Source organism: Anser brachyrhynchus (genome assembly GCF_964034855.1).
Source record: "Anser brachyrhynchus genome assembly, chromosome: 2".
NCBI lineage: Eukaryota > Metazoa > Chordata > Aves > Anseriformes > Anatidae > Anser > Anser brachyrhynchus.
Genome location: NC_137695.1, coordinates 119,459,347 through 119,478,175, shown reverse-complemented (window position 1 = coordinate 119,478,175; position 18,829 = coordinate 119,459,347). Strand labels below are relative to the sequence as shown.

General features: G+C 40.5%; 1 protein-coding gene across 8 annotated transcripts in view; it reads left to right on the top strand.

Annotated features, from left to right (window-relative positions):
• ALKAL1 (ALK and LTK ligand 1) overlaps nt 1-6,918 on the top strand; it is a 67,150-nt gene extending 60,232 nt beyond the window's left edge. For all 8 annotated transcript variants that reach the window (XM_080578731.1, XM_080578736.1, XM_080578734.1 and 5 more), the window contains 3 exons: nt 902-982; nt 3,262-3,338; nt 6,282-6,918. In XM_080578731.1, coding sequence (XP_080434857.1) covers nt 902-982; nt 3,262-3,326 — 146 coding nt within the window. In that variant the 3' untranslated portion in view covers nt 3,327-3,338; nt 6,282-6,918. The remainder of the gene's footprint in view (nt 1-901; nt 983-3,261; nt 3,339-6,281) is intronic.
• Nucleotides 6,919-18,829: the final 11,911 nt, after the last annotated feature.

Genomic DNA, 18,829 nt, shown 5'->3' with positions numbered 1-18,829 from the left:
CCCTATATTTCACCAGGCTGCTAAACCACCTTTCAAGTGGTGAAATAAATAACTGTTGCCCAGAAATACATAATATTTTTCTCTGACTGGAAAGTTAGTCAAAGCAGTGTTGCCTGTCAGCCATGGTTTGGAGACCAGTAGATGTATATTCTTATGAAATATTGTTATGGGTAGATGACACTGAATTTCCAGGGAAAAGAAGAGACTGGAAGACCAGACACATAGCATACAACACCCTGAGCACACAGGGATTTGCCTCATCCAAACGTTTAAAACACATGCTGCCCTCTGCAGGTCTGCACCCTTTCTTGCTAGGACTGCTTCAACAAGAGATTAGGTTCTTAGATACTTTTTGGCTGTATTTTTCTCCTCAACACCCACATCATATTCATACAGAGCTTCTAAACAATGTGCAAATTAGAAGCATTAGTAGATCAAACTACTTCATCTTTGCAGGGCTTAAAAACTCATATTTGCTTAAAATGTTGCTTTTATCTATCTTCAGAAATAATGTCTGCATTCCTTCTACATTATTCCTACATTATAATACTGACTATTGAACTAACTAAATATTGTAGTCGCAACATTCTATTTTTCACCACAAACTGTACCATTTATTTGGAATTAATAGAATTTCAAAGGTGAGGCAGTCTACCATTTCCATTTTTCTGTTACCTGGATCATGAGCATACTAGTGTAGTAATAAAAATGTTTCCTGTTATTTTAGTAGCAGACATTGTTATAGTTGTGTTGCGTCATAGTTGTTTAAGGTGTAGCAAAAGGTTAAGCATAATTTTATCAAAACACCTTGAAGTTAATTCTATATCTTGACATGATTCATTGAAGCTGCGAAATAGTGACATTGAAAGGTTGTGGTTAATTCCTGCTTACTCTCAAACAGGGCCAGTCACATTTTCATCAGAGTGTAGCAAGCACTTTCATCGGCTGTATCACAACACAAGGGACTGCTCAACGCCAGCTTGTAAGTTGTAACTAAAGTCAATTAAAATCCGACTGTGATACTTGGTTAGAAGCAACTTGCTTTTCCTGCTCAGTGTTTGATGTGCTGATTCTTCTGTAACATTTTCTCTTCACTTTAGCAATATTCTACAGAATACATTGAAGGTCTTACAATGCACAAATTAATTTCTGTTAGTACATGCAGTTACAGTCAACTAAATAAAATAGAGATCCTTATAAGTGAGACTAACATAAATGAAATGAAAACTCTGGGGAAAAAAAAAACAGGCGTGCCTACACAGAGGTGGGATATGAAGCCATATTCTCCTTCCCACTCTCATTAGCTCTACTCATGCAATAAGATGAAATCTGAAAAATTCCCTACCTTCCATTAACTGTCAATTACATGTTTTTATGTTGTTTTTGACTACGTGCCAGTTTCTGATGACAATTATCTAATATATGCCCACTGTTAAAGAACAAAAAAGCAATTTATTCATCATTTCTGTTACTGACCCATGCATTTCTTATCAAGTAGTATTCCACTATGAGATCAACAGAAGTTTTGCTGCAAGACAGACTGAATGCAAATGTGTCAGAAAGATTTACTGAAAAAGAAAACTATCCTAATGTCTTATTAAATGGATAAAACAAAGAAAAATTGAACAAATAAACAAACAAACCAAAAAAGTCCATTACAATTAAGTTAGCAATCTCTAGTCGAATGAACAATTCAAAGAAAGTAACTGGAGAATAAGCTATGCCATTTCATTAGCAAATGTGGATCTCAGTGATGTGTAAGCACTTACTATGGAGTGGCACACTTTGGAAATTTTTCAGGATTTAACATTAAAAAAAAAATGACACTCCTTGTCACACTTTGCAAGATGATGAGCACTTTTTGTGAGCAGCTGAGAGGCTTTACTTCTCACAAAAGCTCAGCACCTCAGAGGATGTGGCTTTAGAAAGGGCAGCCCTCATCTTTATCTGCCCTTATGCTGGTCAGAAGTTGAAATATAGAAGTCAAAGGCTAATTCTCAAAGGTTATACATACAGCATTGTAAGTAGGCACATAATGAGTAGGCTAGATATACATCTCATATGCTGCATAACAAAATGCCAAGCATGTTGCATATTGCATACCTTGAATATATGGATCCACAGTACATAGATATTATTTGGACTTCCCCATCTTCTCTGAGTGCTTCTGTCCGTATTAAGAAACACAGTCATAATATTTCTCTTGTAATCAAACTTTTCTCTAAACCTGATTGCAGTTTGAACTGTGTGAGGAACTGATTTTTAAGTTTAACTAGCAGCATGGATATTAAGTTAAAAATGTGATTAAAGCCAAAGCAGGTTTTATTTATCCTTTTCTTCAATCAGACCCAAAGCAGGCAATGACTTTCATTCAGTCTTAAACGTTCTATTGATCTAAAAGAATTGAACACTCACCTGTCCAGCATTCAAGGTTTAGAGTAGTTATCAAGGCTGATCACAGCCAGGATCTTTTCCAGTGTCTTTAGAGGAGTTTGTTGTTTTGTTTCAGGCAAACCCTAGCTGCCATAGGACTTCTGAGGATGGGTTACTTCCTATCCTACTGACACAGTTAAGTTCTTTAACAACATTTCCTGAAGCACTGATCCCAGGTTAGCATTCAGTCCCTTGTTGTATGACACAATTTCTGTTAGGCTTTATCAAGAAACTTATCAAACAAGAAAAGAAGATTGTATTTAGTATTCCTTGTTACTAAATGCTTAGGTCTTTCCATCAGAAAGGACGTCAGTGGCTCAGGGACCACTTGAAACAAACGGCCATTTGAACAGAGGACACTAGAGAAAGAGCAAGTAAGACTAGTACCTCTCATCTGATGGTTAAGATTTATTTAGACATGGAAAATATGGATTCCTATTAATGTTAATAGTAAGTGGAACAACAAAAAAGTCTGAAAGGGCCTGACCTCAGTACCTCATAGCCTGTGTATAGGAATAGCCTCCCAAGTAATGAGTTAAGTTCCTTCAGGTAAAGTTGGGAATTGAACCTGGTCTTCTACATCTTAGGAGGGAACTGTCTAGTAGAAAATGAACTGCTTCCATCTCTCACATTTCCTCTAGGGCCTCAGCTAGGATAAGGTATAAATTTGCATTTTGCGCTCATGATGTCATGAATTTCCATCAGAGAATGTTTTCATTATGTAGACAGCCTGAAATTCTAGTACAAGTTCTACATTTAATTTGATGCAGTTTTTGAGGGTATCTGACAACTGAGATTCATTATTCTGATGGTAATTTTGTTTTACAGATTATAAAAGATGTGCAAGGTTGCTAACAAGATTAGCAATGAGCCCTTTGTGTACACAGTCCTAGGATATTTGTTATGTAAGTATCATTTTTTCCCACTCGTGTTTTTTATTTGTTTAATGGTCTAATGATTTACTTCACATTTGTACCTTGTTATCAAGTGTGTATACAGAAATGTTATATTAAGTGCATCAACGTGCAGTTCTGGCATTGCTCTAAGAACTGCCTAGTACCTCATGGTAATACACAGAATCACAGATGTCTCTGATACATGCCCCAGTCACAGGTGGTACTATAGAGCAAAATTATGCTCTGGATCACATCTTGCTATCAAAATTTTGAGAAGACTAACTGGTGAAGGTGAAAAGTGTGTAAGGACTTAATACATTTGTTACAAGGTTTTTTGTTTGTTTGTTTGTTTGTTTGTTTGTTTGTTTGCTGTTCATGCATGGAAGAAACATTGAGCCTTGGTCTCAGGTCTGAAATCATAACAGACATGCTGTCACTTTATTTATCTTCAGGATCACTTGTCATTCCCAAATTGTCTCCTGAAAATTTGTCTAAAGTTAATACCATAAATGGTGATGGGAGTAAACTGAATATAAAGATGTGACAAAGCTGAAGTCTTTCAGTAACAAGCTATGGAAGGTACCAGTTCAAACTCATTCACTAGCATGTTAAATATGCTAATTAAACATCAGTGTCACTGATAAAAGTAACATCTCCAACTGAGCTGTTTTTTCTAGCAGTTTGAATATCACCAAATATTGTTTACAGTTCTCACACTAATTTGAAATACCACGCTGGTTATTATGGGCTAAGATATAAAATCAGTGAAAAATGATTTATTTAATTTTTTTCAAAGATGGTTTCCTCTTACCACCTCCTTCTGACAAGTGCTGCCTGGAGTTTGTGGGAGTAGTGTATGTCACTTCTTTCTGCATCAAGACTTCAATTCATACTAATCAAGATTAAGAAAGGAAGAGTAGGATATGAGTCAGTGTTAGCTGATTTGATTCGCAAGTAGAGGTGGGTTTCATTCTGGTGACTGTGTGAAAATGCTTAGAAGAATATGACAATATTTCAGTGCTGAGAAGAAATGACAATTTCTTTCGCCTCTTCATTTCTGTTCTTAACTATTTTCAGTCTGTTTGACCTCTTGCCTTCTGGGTCTTGCAGATGCTCTTGAATATATCAGGGGCACTAAACGTGAGACTGACTAAGGGATGTTGTTACTTTGCCAGGATATCCTTTTTGTAACTGAAAGCAGGAATCCTTTTCTGACTGCCATTTTTTTTTTTTTTACATCCTTACATACCTGCATGTTTGTAGGTTTTCTCATTCAAATCCCAGCATTTTAAACCATCCCAGAAATCTCTTGGTTTATGCACTTTAATCTATTTAGTCTCTGTTTGCCCTCCATCTGTATCTCTTTACTCCTCTGGGTTCATGGTATACACCTTCCAGAAAGATTTCTGGAAGTTCTGATACTTTTTTTCCTTTCAAGCTGTTGAATCAAAGGTCTACTTCCATATCCTCAGTACAGAAGCCTCTATCATAACCTCTTTCCAGTTTTAAAATATAAAAGGATCAAAAGCTTTTCCTGATTTGCAGATCTAGCTGTTCTATGTGGCCCGCCAAAAATACATTCAGAGGTAATGTGTGGGGAAGAAAATATATGCCATGTGCACTGTGTTCATATAAAATTGTACCTAGGCTGACTTACTCCCTACAATGTTAAAAATAGGGAGAACATTATAAGAAAAACTAGAGCTATGATCTGAGTGTTTCCCAGCTGCCTCTGTACTCCCTTGCTCTGTTCTTCCACCAGGTAGACAGAGTGGCTAGTTTCCACTAGAGGTATCCGGTACCTTCTTGGAATGGACACATTCTCCTGAGAAGGATGAAGGGCAGCAAGAGCTGCTCTGTCCTCCCTCTGACAAAATAGCAGCACATTTTTTAAGAATAGAATCACTGTGAATAATCTACAATATAATAATTGTGAAGAATATGTGCTATAATAATGTGGTGAAGGGTTGGAGTGTGTGCAAATTGTCCATTTTGTTGGTGTTGTGATCAACATAACAGTCAACAATGTTACGTTGATTTTGGTGTAGGGATTTTTTTTTTCATGCAAATAAAGGTTGTGATGATTGTGATGTAAAAGTATATTTAAATGATATTACATGACTTTGTGATTGCTTCTACTCCACCTTTTGGCTCAGAGGATCTGTTTTCCTCTCCACCCTCATGACAGCTTACAGAGGACTGGGTCCTAGTTACAGTTTCACATAAAGGAATTTACCTTTGTTTTAAAATATGAGAGAATCCTGGAAATTCTCAGTTGCCTCCAAGACAGAGGGTCTTTTGCTCAAAGTCCTGACAGCTATTTTTAAACATTTCTTCTGCATGCACTAAAATAGGCTTCATTCTCCTCATAAAAAGAACTGCAGTGCTATTACGCAAATATTTTATTCCCTCCCCTGTAAATGCCTGAGAACAAAAAGATGATGGGGTCTATTAATGTTAGAAATGAAGTTTTGTCTGGGAGAATCCAGTCTTCCCCTCGGTGTTGGTAGTGCGTGGCAGTGGGAGCTGAAGGGGAGCTGCTGCGGGTTGTGTTTCAGGACCATGGAGAAGGTCACAGTAGGGCTACGGCTTTTAGAGTTGTTGTTATTATCATTATTATTACTATTTTTAATTCAGTTGATTGCAAATGGAAGTGAAGCATTTAATGGAATCCAAAATCTAGAAATGCACATGACTACATGCGTGGGAAACTGGTGAGATGTGCAGTGTGGATTGCTATGAGTAAAACATCTCAGCATCAGCTCTGGTGATTCACCACTGCAAAATTCCTTGGTGTTGACAGGAGGGCAAGACCCACTGGCAGTCTGGAGTTAAGATTTGTGCAACCCACAGGAAACTCTGATTTACAAACAGAATTATATTGAATTATTAAGCAGTCTTCCTCTGTGTTTTGAAACTAGTTATAAAATGGTATGTCCTTTTCTCTTGTAGACTTTCTACTAAGGAGAGAATTCTGATTTGCCAAGAAAGTGCCTTGAAATCTTCCAAGACAGAGAAGACATCTTTTACCTTTTTGATTTACAACATTTTGTTACTAGATGCATTTTATTTTCATATATTGTTGGGACATTCCATATTTGTGTGAAACATTATTTTATTTTAATTTGTAAATTTGTTGCCTATAGTTCAGACAAGCCAATTATTTAAATACATTGTATATAAAGAATACTAATAATATACTGATTAAATGTTATAACCACATGCAGGGAGTTGGTAAAAATTTTGCTGTCTCTCTTGTTCCATTGTATTTACATCATTTTGCTCAGGCTCTTACTTTCATTATTTGCACTAACTTGAAATGCTGAAGTCTATGTAACTGAAATCTGAATAAGCTGTGGGGAAGTTTTACTTGCCATGGAAGATATTTTATATTATGAAGCTTTGTTAATATATACATATATATTATTGCGCATCAGAAAAAAAAAATGCTCAGAAATGCACCTTGCTTTCAGGAACATTGTATGACTATTTGGGATTATCATCAGTTACATTTGTACTGGCACTTATGGAAAGAGTTGCAAATAATGTAAATATAAAGACTGGAAAACTGCAATGCAGTTTTGGTGGAATAAAGAACATAAAAAGAAACTATTTTCCAGGGTGGGTATTTAAATTTATTAAGGGGTTACTTATTTAATACATATCTTTAGTTTACCTGGCGAAGTCAAAATAATTTTCCACTGAGAACTGCAAACTCATGGGTTTACCTTTTTTGCAGCATTTGTTTTCAAGAAGTAAATTTTATTCAGGCATTTATTCTTCAGCTAAATGGGGTGCCAACAAAAACACATCATGCACTCACTGTGAACAACAGAAACCTTCTGTAAGTGTGAAGAGAGTGTAATAGCCCTGTAGAAGAGAAAATACTGAGAGAAAATAGTATCATAAACTGAAGGGTATACTGAAAGTATTTGGCTGGTAACATATCAAACAAATATTTGGGAAGATTCCAAAGCACAATTGCTACATATTTCTTATTTAAACTTAAATTGTGATGATAACAGTTGCCACCCATTTGTCTCAGTTCTTTTATTCCAAGCATTTTTGATTGATTGACAAAGAATCTGGTATGAAGTGAGAAGTGAGATTTTATGGTCAGGCATAGAGGCATAGACAACACATGTTGATCATTGTGCCCAGATCACAATTCTTGTGATTAACTGACCACTGAAAACCACTGCCCCAGATTGGTTGTGTCTATCCTTTCCCTCAGTGTAGGCTTTGTTATCCTGATAACTTCTATGGCCTTATGAGGAAAGACTAAGAGAGCTGGGCCTGGAGAAGCGGAGATTGAGAGGGGACCTTATCAGCCTCCATAAATACCTTTGGGGACGACGTAAAGAGGATGAGGCCAAACTCTTCTCAGTGGTGTCCACTGATAAGACAAGGGGTAATGAGTATAAACTGAACTACAGGAAGTTTCATTGCCATATAAGAATCATAGAATCATAGAATCATAGAATATCCCGAGTTGGAAGGGACCCATAAGGATCACCAAGTCCAACTCTTGGCACCGCACAGGTCTGCCCAAAAGTTTAGACCATGTGACTAAGTGCACAGTCCAATTGCTTCTTAAATTCAGACAGGCTTGGTGCAGTGACTACTTCACTGGGGAGCCTGTTCCAGTGTGCGACCACCCCCTCGGTGAAGAACCTCTTCCTGATGTCCAGCCTAAACCTCCCCTGCCTCAGCTTGACAGCGTTCCAATGGGTCCTGTCACTGGTGATTACGGAGAATAGGTCACCTGCCTCTCCACTCCCTCTCGCAAGGAAGTTGTAGACTGCGATGAGGTCTCCCCTCAGCCTCCTCTTCTCCAGACTGAACAGGCCAAATGACCTCAGCCGCTCCTCATATGTCTTCCCCTCTAGACCCTTCACCACCTTCGTCGCCCTCCTCTGGACACTCTCCAACAGTTTAATGTCCTTTTTGTACTGTGGTGCCCAGAACTGCACACAGTACTCGAGGCGAGGCCGCACCAGCGCAGAGTGGAGCGGGACAATCACTTCCCTCGACCGACTAGCAATGCCATGCTTGATGCATCCCAGGATACAGTTGGCAGTCCTGGCTGCCAGGGCACACTGCTGGCTCATATTCAACTTGCTGTCAACCACAACCCCCAGATCCCTCTCTGCGGGGCTGCTCTCCAGCATCTTGTTGCCCAGTCTGTACATATACCCAGGGTTGCCCCATCCCAGGTGCAGGACCCAGCACTTGTTTTTGTTAAACTTCATGTGATTGGTGATCACCCAGCTCTCCAATCTATCCAGATCTCTCTGCAAGGCCTTTCCACCCTCATCCGAGTCCACAACTCCTCCAAGTTTGGTGTTCTTGGCAAATTTGCTCAAAACACCTTCTAGTCCTACATCCAAGTCATTTATAAAAACATTGAAGAGGACTGGCCCTAAAATGGAGCCTTGAGGGACCCCACTGGTGACCATCCGCCAGCCTGATGTGGCCCCATTTACCACAACCCTTTGAGCCCTGCCCGTCAGCCAATTGCTCACCCATCGTATGATGTTTTTGTTTAGCTGTATGCTGGACATTTTGTCCAGTAGGATCCTATGGGAAACCGTGTCAAAAGCTTTGCTGAAGTCCAAAAAGATCACATCAGCTGGTTTCCCTTGATCGACTAGATGGGTGATCTTATCATAAAAGGAAATCAAATTTGTTAGGCAGGACCTACCCCTCATGAACCCATGTTGGCTGGGACCAATGACTGCATTGTCCCCCAGGTGCGCTTCAATAACTTCAAGGATCATCCTCTCCATAATTTTACCAGGCACTGATGTGAGACTGACAGGCCTGTAATTGCTAGGGTCTTCTTTCTTGCCCTTCTTGAAAATTGGCACAATGTTTGCCAGCTTCCAGTCTACTGGGACCTCTCCAGATTCCCAAGTTCATTGAAAAATAATTGAGAGAGGTCCCGCGATGATGTCTGACAGCTCTTTAAGCACCCTGGGATGAATCCCATCCGGACCAATGGACTTGTATGGATCCAGGTGGAGCATTAAATCCCGCACACGTTCAGGGTCGGTTGGGAGTTTATCATTCCCACCGTCAGGGTCCTCCAGCTCAGGGCACCCTGGGTCCTGAAGCCATCATCAGTGTTGAATACAGAGGCGAAGGAAGTATTAAACGTCTCTGTTTTGCATATGTCATTGTCTGTGAGGATACCTTCCCCATCAAGTAGCAGACCTATGTTTTCTTTGGTTCTCCTTTTTCTGTTCACATATCTAAAAAAAAACTTTTTTATTGTCTCCCACAGACATGGCCAGCTTCAACTCTAGTTGGGCTTTGGCCACACGAATTTTCTCCCTACAAACACGAACAGCATCCCTATATTCCTTCGTCGTCGCCTGACCCTCCTTCCAGCAGCTGTACACTTTCTTTTTTCGCCTTAGCTCCCGTAGAAGATCCCTGGTCAGCCAGGCCAGCCTTCTGCCCCACCTGCCTGAATCTCGATATTTTGGAATTGCCTCATCTTGTGCTTTTAGGAGGCAGTGCTTAAAGATTGACCAGCACTGATGGATGCCAATGCCTTCAAAAGCAGTTTCCCAGGGGACATTGCTGACTAGTTCCCTGAGCAGCCTGAAGTCTGCTTTCCCCACATCCAGGGCTGAAGTTTTGGTGGCTGTTTTCCTTCTGTCACCATAAATTCTAAACTCAACCACTTCACAGTCACTATGACCGAGACGGCTGCCAATTGCCACGTCTCCCACAAGACCCTCTCTGTTCTCCAGCAACAGATCTAGGAGGGCACCTTTCCTAGTTGGCTCCCTTAGCACCTGCACCAAGAAGTTATCATCTAGGTGCTTTATGAACCTCCTGGACTTGCTCGTGTCAGCCATGTGGTGATCCCAGTTGACATCTGGCAAGTTGAAATCCCCCCTAAAGACAAGGGAAGCTGATCTTGAGGCATCTCTTAGTTCTGCAAAGAACTCATCAGCGTTGTCGTCCTGGCCAGGTGGTCTGTAATAGACTTCCACAACGACATCGCCTTTATTTGTTCGTCCCTTAATCCTTACCCAGAGGCTCTCAACTTTGCCATCGCCAACTTGAAGTTCCACACAGTCCAGCTCATGCTTCACATACATCGCCACCCCACCACCTCGCCTACCCTGCCTGTCCCTCCTGAAGAGCCTGTAACCATCTATTGCAACACACCAGCCACAGGACTAATCCCACCAGGTTTCTCTTATGCTGATGATGTCATAGCTGTGGGACTGGACCAAGACTTCTAGCTCATCCATTTTATTCCTCATACTGCATGCGTTTGTGTAGAAGCACTTCAAATGTGCCTCCTACACGCAGCACCTTGTGGAGTCGACTGAAGGGCCTCACTAGCACACAGTCCCTCTGATTCTAGCACACCATCCCTTAGCTCATCACCAGCATGCCTGGTTTTATCCCTTTCCCCCTTAAAGCCCTTTAAAGCCCTATCTATCAGCCCTGCCAACTCCTGAGCAAAAATCCTTATCCTTCTCTGAGAGAGGCGCATCCCATCTAGTGTCAGCAGGCACAGTGTCACGTAGACCTTTCCATGACCGAAAAACCCCAAGTTCTGCCAGTTGCACCAGTCCTGAAGCCACGTATTAATGTGATGAGTCTTTTTGTCAGCATCGATCCCCCCTATCGGAAGGACAGAGGCAAACACAACTTGTGCCCCTGATCCTTTAAGTAGTTGCCCCAAAGCCCTAAAGTCCCTTTTGATCGCTCTCAGACTTCTCATTGCTACCTCATCATTACCAACCTGAAAGACTAGTAGCGGGTAGTAGTCGGTGGGCCATACCAGGCGCTTGACTTTCTTAGCAAAGTCTCTCACCCGAGCCCCAGGGAGGCAACAGACTTCCCTGTGGGTTGTTCCGGTCAGCATATTGGGCCCTCTGTCCCTTTCTAAAGGGAGTCCCCCATGACAATAACCCTTCTTTCTTTTTTGACAGAAGATGTAGCAATGTGGGGGGTAGGTTGCCTTGCCTTAGGCACACTCTCCAACTGGGGCGGGCTTTCGTCTACATCGTTGTTCTGACTGTCGTGTTCTAGACCTTCATACCTGTTATATAAGGGTAGATGGGAAGGTGAGGTGGGCAGGGACGGGGCTCGCCTACCACCCCGAACAGGAATCTGCCTCCATTCCCCGCCTTGGCCTAGGTCTCCTCCTACTGCCTGGCGGGATGAGGGAACTTTTGTCTTCTGTGTAGAAGGAGACACTTGTGCTGTGGCAAGCTCGTGAGTCTGTCTCTGAGAGGGTAGAGTACACCTCCACCAGTCAATTTCCCTCTCTGACTCCCTGATGCTCCTGAGCCTGCTCACCTCCTCCTGAAGCTCTGCTACCTGGCTGAGCAGCTCTTCAACCTGGGTATACCTCCCACAGGCATAACCCTTGCTGTTGCTGTCGGATACCAACAGAAGACTCGGGCACACCCTGCAGCCCAAGACCTGGACAGCTGCGTGTTTCCCTGAGCCCTCCATCTGAGTAGCCACATCGGTGACTGTGGCTGGAGAGGCTGCAAGAGATGCGGAGGCCATGGTTTTCTGCCTAGTTAATACCATGGCCAGGTTCCTCACAAGCAGGTTACAAGTACTGATGGGAAAGACCGCTGCAAAAGAGTGGCGAGGGGCCCTCCCCGCTTGCCCTGCCTGCATGCACTGCCACGCAAACTGCTGCGCCATGACCTTCTGATGCGCCTCGCCCAGTTTGCCCATCTTGTTTGCCACACTCCTGGTCACTCGCGCTCCCTTAGGGGCTGCTTTTGAACGGCCGGGGAGGGGGCGCTGCTGGCTCCTCCTACACCTTGTCAGCCTCCCTCGCGAGGGCTGCCTGCTCCTGGAGGCTCCCTCGGCTGCTTCAAGTGGCCTCGATGCTGAAAAAAAGCCCTGCCTGCCTCGATCCCCCACTCCACTGCAAAACATGTCTGCCCCGGAGCCGATCACCTTGGCAAGTTGAAGGAAGAACTTCTTTATGGTTCAGGTGACAGAGTACTGGAAGAGGCTGCCCAGAGATGTTGTGGAGTCTCCTTCTTTGGAGATATTCAAAACCCACCTGGATGTGATCCTGTGTAACATGCTCTAGGTGACCCTGCTTGAGCAGGGAGCTTGGGCTAGATGATCTCTAGAGGTCCCTTTCAACCTCAACCATTCTGTGATTCTGTGATTACTTCTCCCTCTACAGAATAGCATGGAAATATTGCCCAGGGATTCCTTGTCAAATAGTGTACAGCTGCCTTATTCTTACATCGAAAGGGGTTTTGTTTCTTCTTTCTAAATTGCTGTCTTTTAGCATCAAAGCTGTGCTGGGTCCTACCACACACCAGTCAGACCAGCCCATACCTTCTCCAGGTACTGTTACATTCTGGCTGGGCAATAATATATTAAAGCAGCTGTTTCTAATCAGCTCCTTACTCACAGCTGTTGGCTTAGTTACTCCCTCTGTAGTCCTGGCTAGAATGTTGCTGTCCTTTGCTGTTTTTATTTATTCTTTACATGGTTATTTCTCAAACTTGTTGTCTTTGTATTCTTTTGATAAGAGCAAAGATTTCAAGCTACATTCTAATCCATGTTGAAGGCAATATTCATACTGAAAATACAGAAATGTATCTGAAATCTAGTGTCAGAATGGTGAGATAGGTAACCATGTTTCTCTGTGAGTTACAGATTTCATAGAAGTTTGGCCATATTTCATTGGCCAAAACAAGTCTGTGGGTGGCTCAGAAGTACTACAGCTAGAAGAGAAAGGATGAGGCCAGGGAAGCCCAGAATAGAGATCAGAGGTTCTGAGAAAAGCTTCAGTTTTAAGTCTTGCGTTTGTATTTTCCACTCTCATTTGTTTTCATTTCAATCTCTCAAGTAAAAAAAAAAAAAAAAAAAAAAAAAAGTCCCTCATCCCTTCTTTCACTCCTCAAGGGACTGAAGATAATGAAAGGAGAAACAGAAAAAATGCCCTTTTCTGAAAAGGAGTTTTTGGGAAATGAGAATTCCAACGAGAAAACCTCATCTGGTTTGTTTAATGTAGTTTTGGGTCTCAAATCCAATATGCTAAATCAAGAAATTCATCTTACTTTGTGAGAATAAAGACATCTTCTTCCTATTAAGTGCTCAGCTCCCTACCTTTGGGAATTTATAAACAGATGTTATAAGACACTAAGCAGAGATTAAAACACAGAGTTAAAATGTTGGCAAAGGGGAAAAATAGTATGTGAAATGAATTAGAAAAGACAAACCCACCATTCTTCTAATTTGGAAGAAGTTTTTTTGGAAGAAGTGTTTTTTTCTGGAAGCAAGATATTCTTCGAGATAGCTGTGGCATGGATTCCTTCTTTCTTTTTGGCCCTAGAGGCTTTTTGATGCTCAATATGCTCTGAATGACTGGAATTAAAACCAGATTTTCTGTACCCTCCCTCTATTATTACATCTGTCACCATTTATCACCATAGCACCTAGATGCAAAGCTACTACATTTAGTAGTAAAGAAAATAAAAAATAGTGTAACATAGTCATTGTACTATTTAACCTGAAACATATGATGTTTTTCTTTTGTTTTAAAACTTGTCAATAGGCCTAGATTGTAGGGACCAATTGTGGAAGGTGGTTATTTGAAAAATAAAATAAGTATAAATAAAAATCTGCAGGCCATAGAAGCTGAGAGGCGATGGTATGCTTTTAAGTAAGCTTTGTTTTTTTTCCAAGTTAAACAATCTCACAGATTTGTTTTCTCTTCCAGCTTTCCTTTCCCCCCCCCTTTTTTTTTTTTCCTTATCATTAAACCTAAGTAACAGCTTGGCTTCAAAAATAAGGTTTACTTATGTCTTTTCCTATAAACATGTTGTCATTGCATGTTCAAAAGGTTTTCTCTAATTTCTATAGTGACAGAGAATATTGGGTAGGGACAGGGCCAGCAGCTATAGTAATGTCCCATCCTGGTCTTTTACTCTGGTTAACTGATCACCTTTCTCAAACACCCTTACACCAAAGACTTCTGAATGAAAACCACCGTAGGCAAATAATATTGATCTTCTGGCATATTTTCACAAGGCCACCAGTGATTTAACCTGAATCTGGGTGGATGGAGACAATAAAGCAAAGTTCAGTTTTCTCTGTTGCTGAAACTATTTTTATTTTCTATCACAGCGCTGTGGAAGGTGTCCTAGGCTGTGTTTTGGGTGCTACAGAAATGCAAGGAAAATACCCCATTCTCATCTCAAAGAGGTTAAACCATAGAGTAAAACAGATCTAGTAAAGTATACATGGAAAGAATGACTTCATGATGACCAGTGAGGTGCAGAGTGGCTCCACTGTACGCTGTCTAAAGGCATCACTCAAAAAAAGGCAGCAAGACAGCCTGGCAGAGTTCTCTAAGGAACTCTTCCCACAATGCGGAGTTCTGTGATCAGAAAAGTCATTCTTGGAAAAACAAAACCCAAAACCTCCAAAACCAAATAGGCAATGTGACAGTATAAAAAAATTGTAAGGGTCAGAAACAGAATTTTCAGCATAGAACAAGACATTAGTTTTAAGAAGAAAATAACCACAGAAAGCTTTGAAAATGAAGACAGGCAGAAATATAGAAAGCAAAAATTTGCTAACTCACTTTTTGGACAAACAGGAAGGTACCCTTTGTGAAGTCTTGTAAAAGTGAGGGTGGAGTTACTGGGATATAAAAAAAAAAACAACATGAATACACATTCAGTTCATATCATAAAGATTGTATAAATGGCTATAGATATTTTCAGCAGGGGACAAAAAAAAAAAAAAGAGAGAGACTTGGAGAAAAGATAGATGGATACATCAGGCACAGGAACCCCCCCTTATGTAGAGACCTAATTTCAATCTAGCCAAAGAAGTCAGAACCCTTTGGATCTCACATAATCCTATTAATAACCTATGGGATCCCTAACTCACTTGGGTCCAAAGGTTCCATTGGTCAACAAAAATGAAGACATTTCTCCCAGATATGTCACAACTACCTAGCACAGGGAGGTTTAGAGTGAGAGGCTGTGAGTTGCAACATCTGGTTGGTGCGGAAGGCTAAGATGAGTGGCTGTGATTCTGGGGAAGCAAGAATCCAACCCAACCACTCTTTTCGTCCTATGGCCAGGTGCTACCTGCACTGGAGATGAGTTGGGAAAATAAAGAAATAAAGGAGAAGTACAAATAAGAGGAATAAGGAGAGACAGCACAACTACTACTGCACTGGAGTATGGGATTGAACTCCCTACACAATTTGTTACTGGCCTACATTTCATTTCTTTTCTCCTCCATTAACTGTTTTAACAGCTGAGCTTAACCCCAGCCTTGGACACTTACCTCTTCATTGCCTCCGTGAATATGCAAGCCTTATCGCCTACTCACAGGCAGGTGTTCAAAAAATCAAATGTAAGCTATCATTATTAAAAAGCCACCATGTCAATATTTATGAGGACATAAAAGAGATGAAACCAGTGGCAAAACAGGATGCAAAAATTTTTGCAAAGCTCTCATGTACCTTCACTGTAAGAAAATGATACTAAAATTTGACAGATTAGTTTATGCCATTTGATAGCATGACATTTACTCTTTGACCCAGGGATTTATATTGTTTTCAATAGTTCATATCATACCAGCATCAATTTACCATCCATGTAGGCTGATTTTACCATGTCTGAGTGCAATCAGTTTAGCTTTGATGTTCGTTTGTCCTTATAATTCCCATAATTATATGGAAGTGCTACAATTCTGCCCTTTGCTATTGTAGCTATTGTATTTGATCCATTGACCTACTTGCAGTATCAGAAAATTTCTGTGCAGTGCCCTTTTATTAAAGATGTTTCTGCTAAGGACATTTGCTGAAAATACTCATTGAAACCATCCTCCAGTTTTACACTGAATATGGTCGCTTTTGTACTTTTTTATATGAAGCAACAAGTTCAAGAAATGATTACTATATCAGTTGCTAAAAGCTAAATTGGTATCTTATATTTGAAATGTTCCTTGATGGCCATACACTCTTACTTACAAAGCACATTTTTTCAATAGTCTTCTGGTCTCTGTTATATATATATTAAGTGATTATAATTTATGTAATTATTATTCTTTTCCTAGTTAACATTCTCGTTGGCTATTTTACTACTGTTGAGCAATGAATTGATGTTTTCACTGAAATATTTAGATTACAGATCTCACTCTTTGGTAGTAAGTGTTAGCTCAAACCCTATCATTGTATATGTACATAAGTAAACAATATGACTTTTCTTATGTGCATTACTTTATGGTTGTGCACACCAAATTTAATTTTCTTGTTGTGCCCTGCCACTCAGTATCATAAGGTCTGTTGATAATCTTTTACAGGCCAGCTTCCATTTTTGAAACCAAAAGTGACTTTTTAATCAGCATCAAAAACATTTAAGACTGTTCAGTTTTTGATCTTTTCATAGTAGAAGGTCATTTTATGCATTTGGTCTTAAGAGAGGTCTAACAGAGAGAACAAACCACAGATTCTATTTCTTCTCCTTTTTGAAGCCTACTTCTCTCATTAAATGTGCCTCTGCCTTATGGTACTTTTCCCGCTCCTGCTGGAAGTTATGAAGATCCATATAACTCATGCATTTTCTTCATGGCACCTTGAATAGGCATAAAGTACCCTTGGAGATTGCTCAGATGAAGAGATATGAACACAAATATTATTTTCATCCAAGCATGCTTTTGACTACATCAAACAAGCTGATGTTTGTACACCAAAGTTTTCAAAACCAATAGGATCAGCACTCAGTCTGCCACAGTTCCATTTGTCTTCATTCTGTGCCCAGGCAAACACTTGAAAGCATCAACACAGGGCAGTTTAGACATGGAATACTGTTATGATACTCTGCAGTATCTATTGAGTGTGAAAAGGACAGGACTGTACCAGTGCCTTAAAACTGGAATATGAAAATGAGCTGTGACAATTGCTTGCAGCTAACTGCATAAGGAGCTAAGCAGGACATATACCAGCTGTACCTATGCTGCTGGCAGTGCTCCTTTGTGCCAGCTGATTCAGTGCTATGGCATTCCCTCCCTAAATTAGGTGGTCTGGACCTCAGTGTTGCTTATTGTAATTCTATTTCCTGGGAATGTAGCACTGATACTCAGTGCTCTTTGGTAACATTCTTGATAACTGGAATGAGACAGTGCAAGAAAAAAAAAAAAAAAGTAGCAATGCACTGAAATGGAAGTTGTATCTCTCTCTGATCTTTTTTTTTTTTTTTTTTTTTTTTTTTTAGGACATTTGGAATTGGCTAGGTTTAATGTGAATACCGGTTCAGAGGTGGAGAAAATGGGAAATTCCATGGGAAGATCAAAGTTTCTACCAAAATTGCATGACAATGTACAACGTGTGTAGGGGAATAGCACAGGAGGAGAAGCAAGGTGTTAAGAGACACAAGAACTAAGCATTTAGATTCCTAAGAGCTACAGCACCTGATACTCTGCTGAGCAGTAGAGACAGGAAATTTGTAATGTACAGAAACACTTGCGTAGGGCAGAACTAGAGCCACAGATGGTCCAGCTGACCATGGTGGGAACTACTCAGAGGACAATCTCTGCTCTATGCAGAGAGCAGCATGCCATTCAGTTCTGTTCTTCATTCTATTTTGCTACTATCTTTGCCTTTTGGAGATGAAGACACCCATAAAGCTGTAGGTGCTTATGAGTAATTCTGTCATATCACTTAACCTCTCATATCACTCTACATGAGAGTAGCCTCTTGTGTCAATTCATTGCATCCTGTATTGTGAAGAGACTAATCCATCCAGCAGATGTGTGTACTTATTGATTATGATTTACTGGGCTCCTCTGGTAATCCTTTTTGCACCTGTCTCATCTTTCCTTATTTAAATTATCAACTGTTATTTGCACAATTAAGATCCTGTGTTCCTATGAATTTAAATATTTGAAGACGAAAGCTCTTTGTCCCTGAAGGCTCATAAACAAGCTGATACCTATATCCAGTGGAAATTTCTGCTGTGACAGTTCCTAACAGCAAAGTTTAATTTGATTTGATTGTCTATTTATTTATTTGTTTAACAGGAGGATTTGAAAATTAAAGAAGCAAAAGGCTTGAAGCAGACAAATGTGGGGGTAAAATTTTCACTGCACCTCATAAATCTGTGCTGACTGCCATTTGGGGATCTGTCAGTTGTGCACAGTCACCACAACCCTAACGCTGCAAAAATCACCTGGAAGCTAACCCTCTCTCAGAGCTTCTATATGTCTGATATACAGTGACAGATAAAGCTATCTCTATCTGGATACAACAGCATTACCTCACAGTCAAGACTATTTCCAATCACAGTAAAACAAACGCTGTTCCCATTCCTATATTTTGTCATTTCCACCTAAACTATCCTTTAGTAGCAAAATTGACAATATCTGTTTTATAACACTTTAATTAGAAAAAAATAAGACAGCTTGTTTCAGTTTTATTTATTTATTTATTTTAATGTTTGCTGTTTGCTTTTCCCAAAATAGCT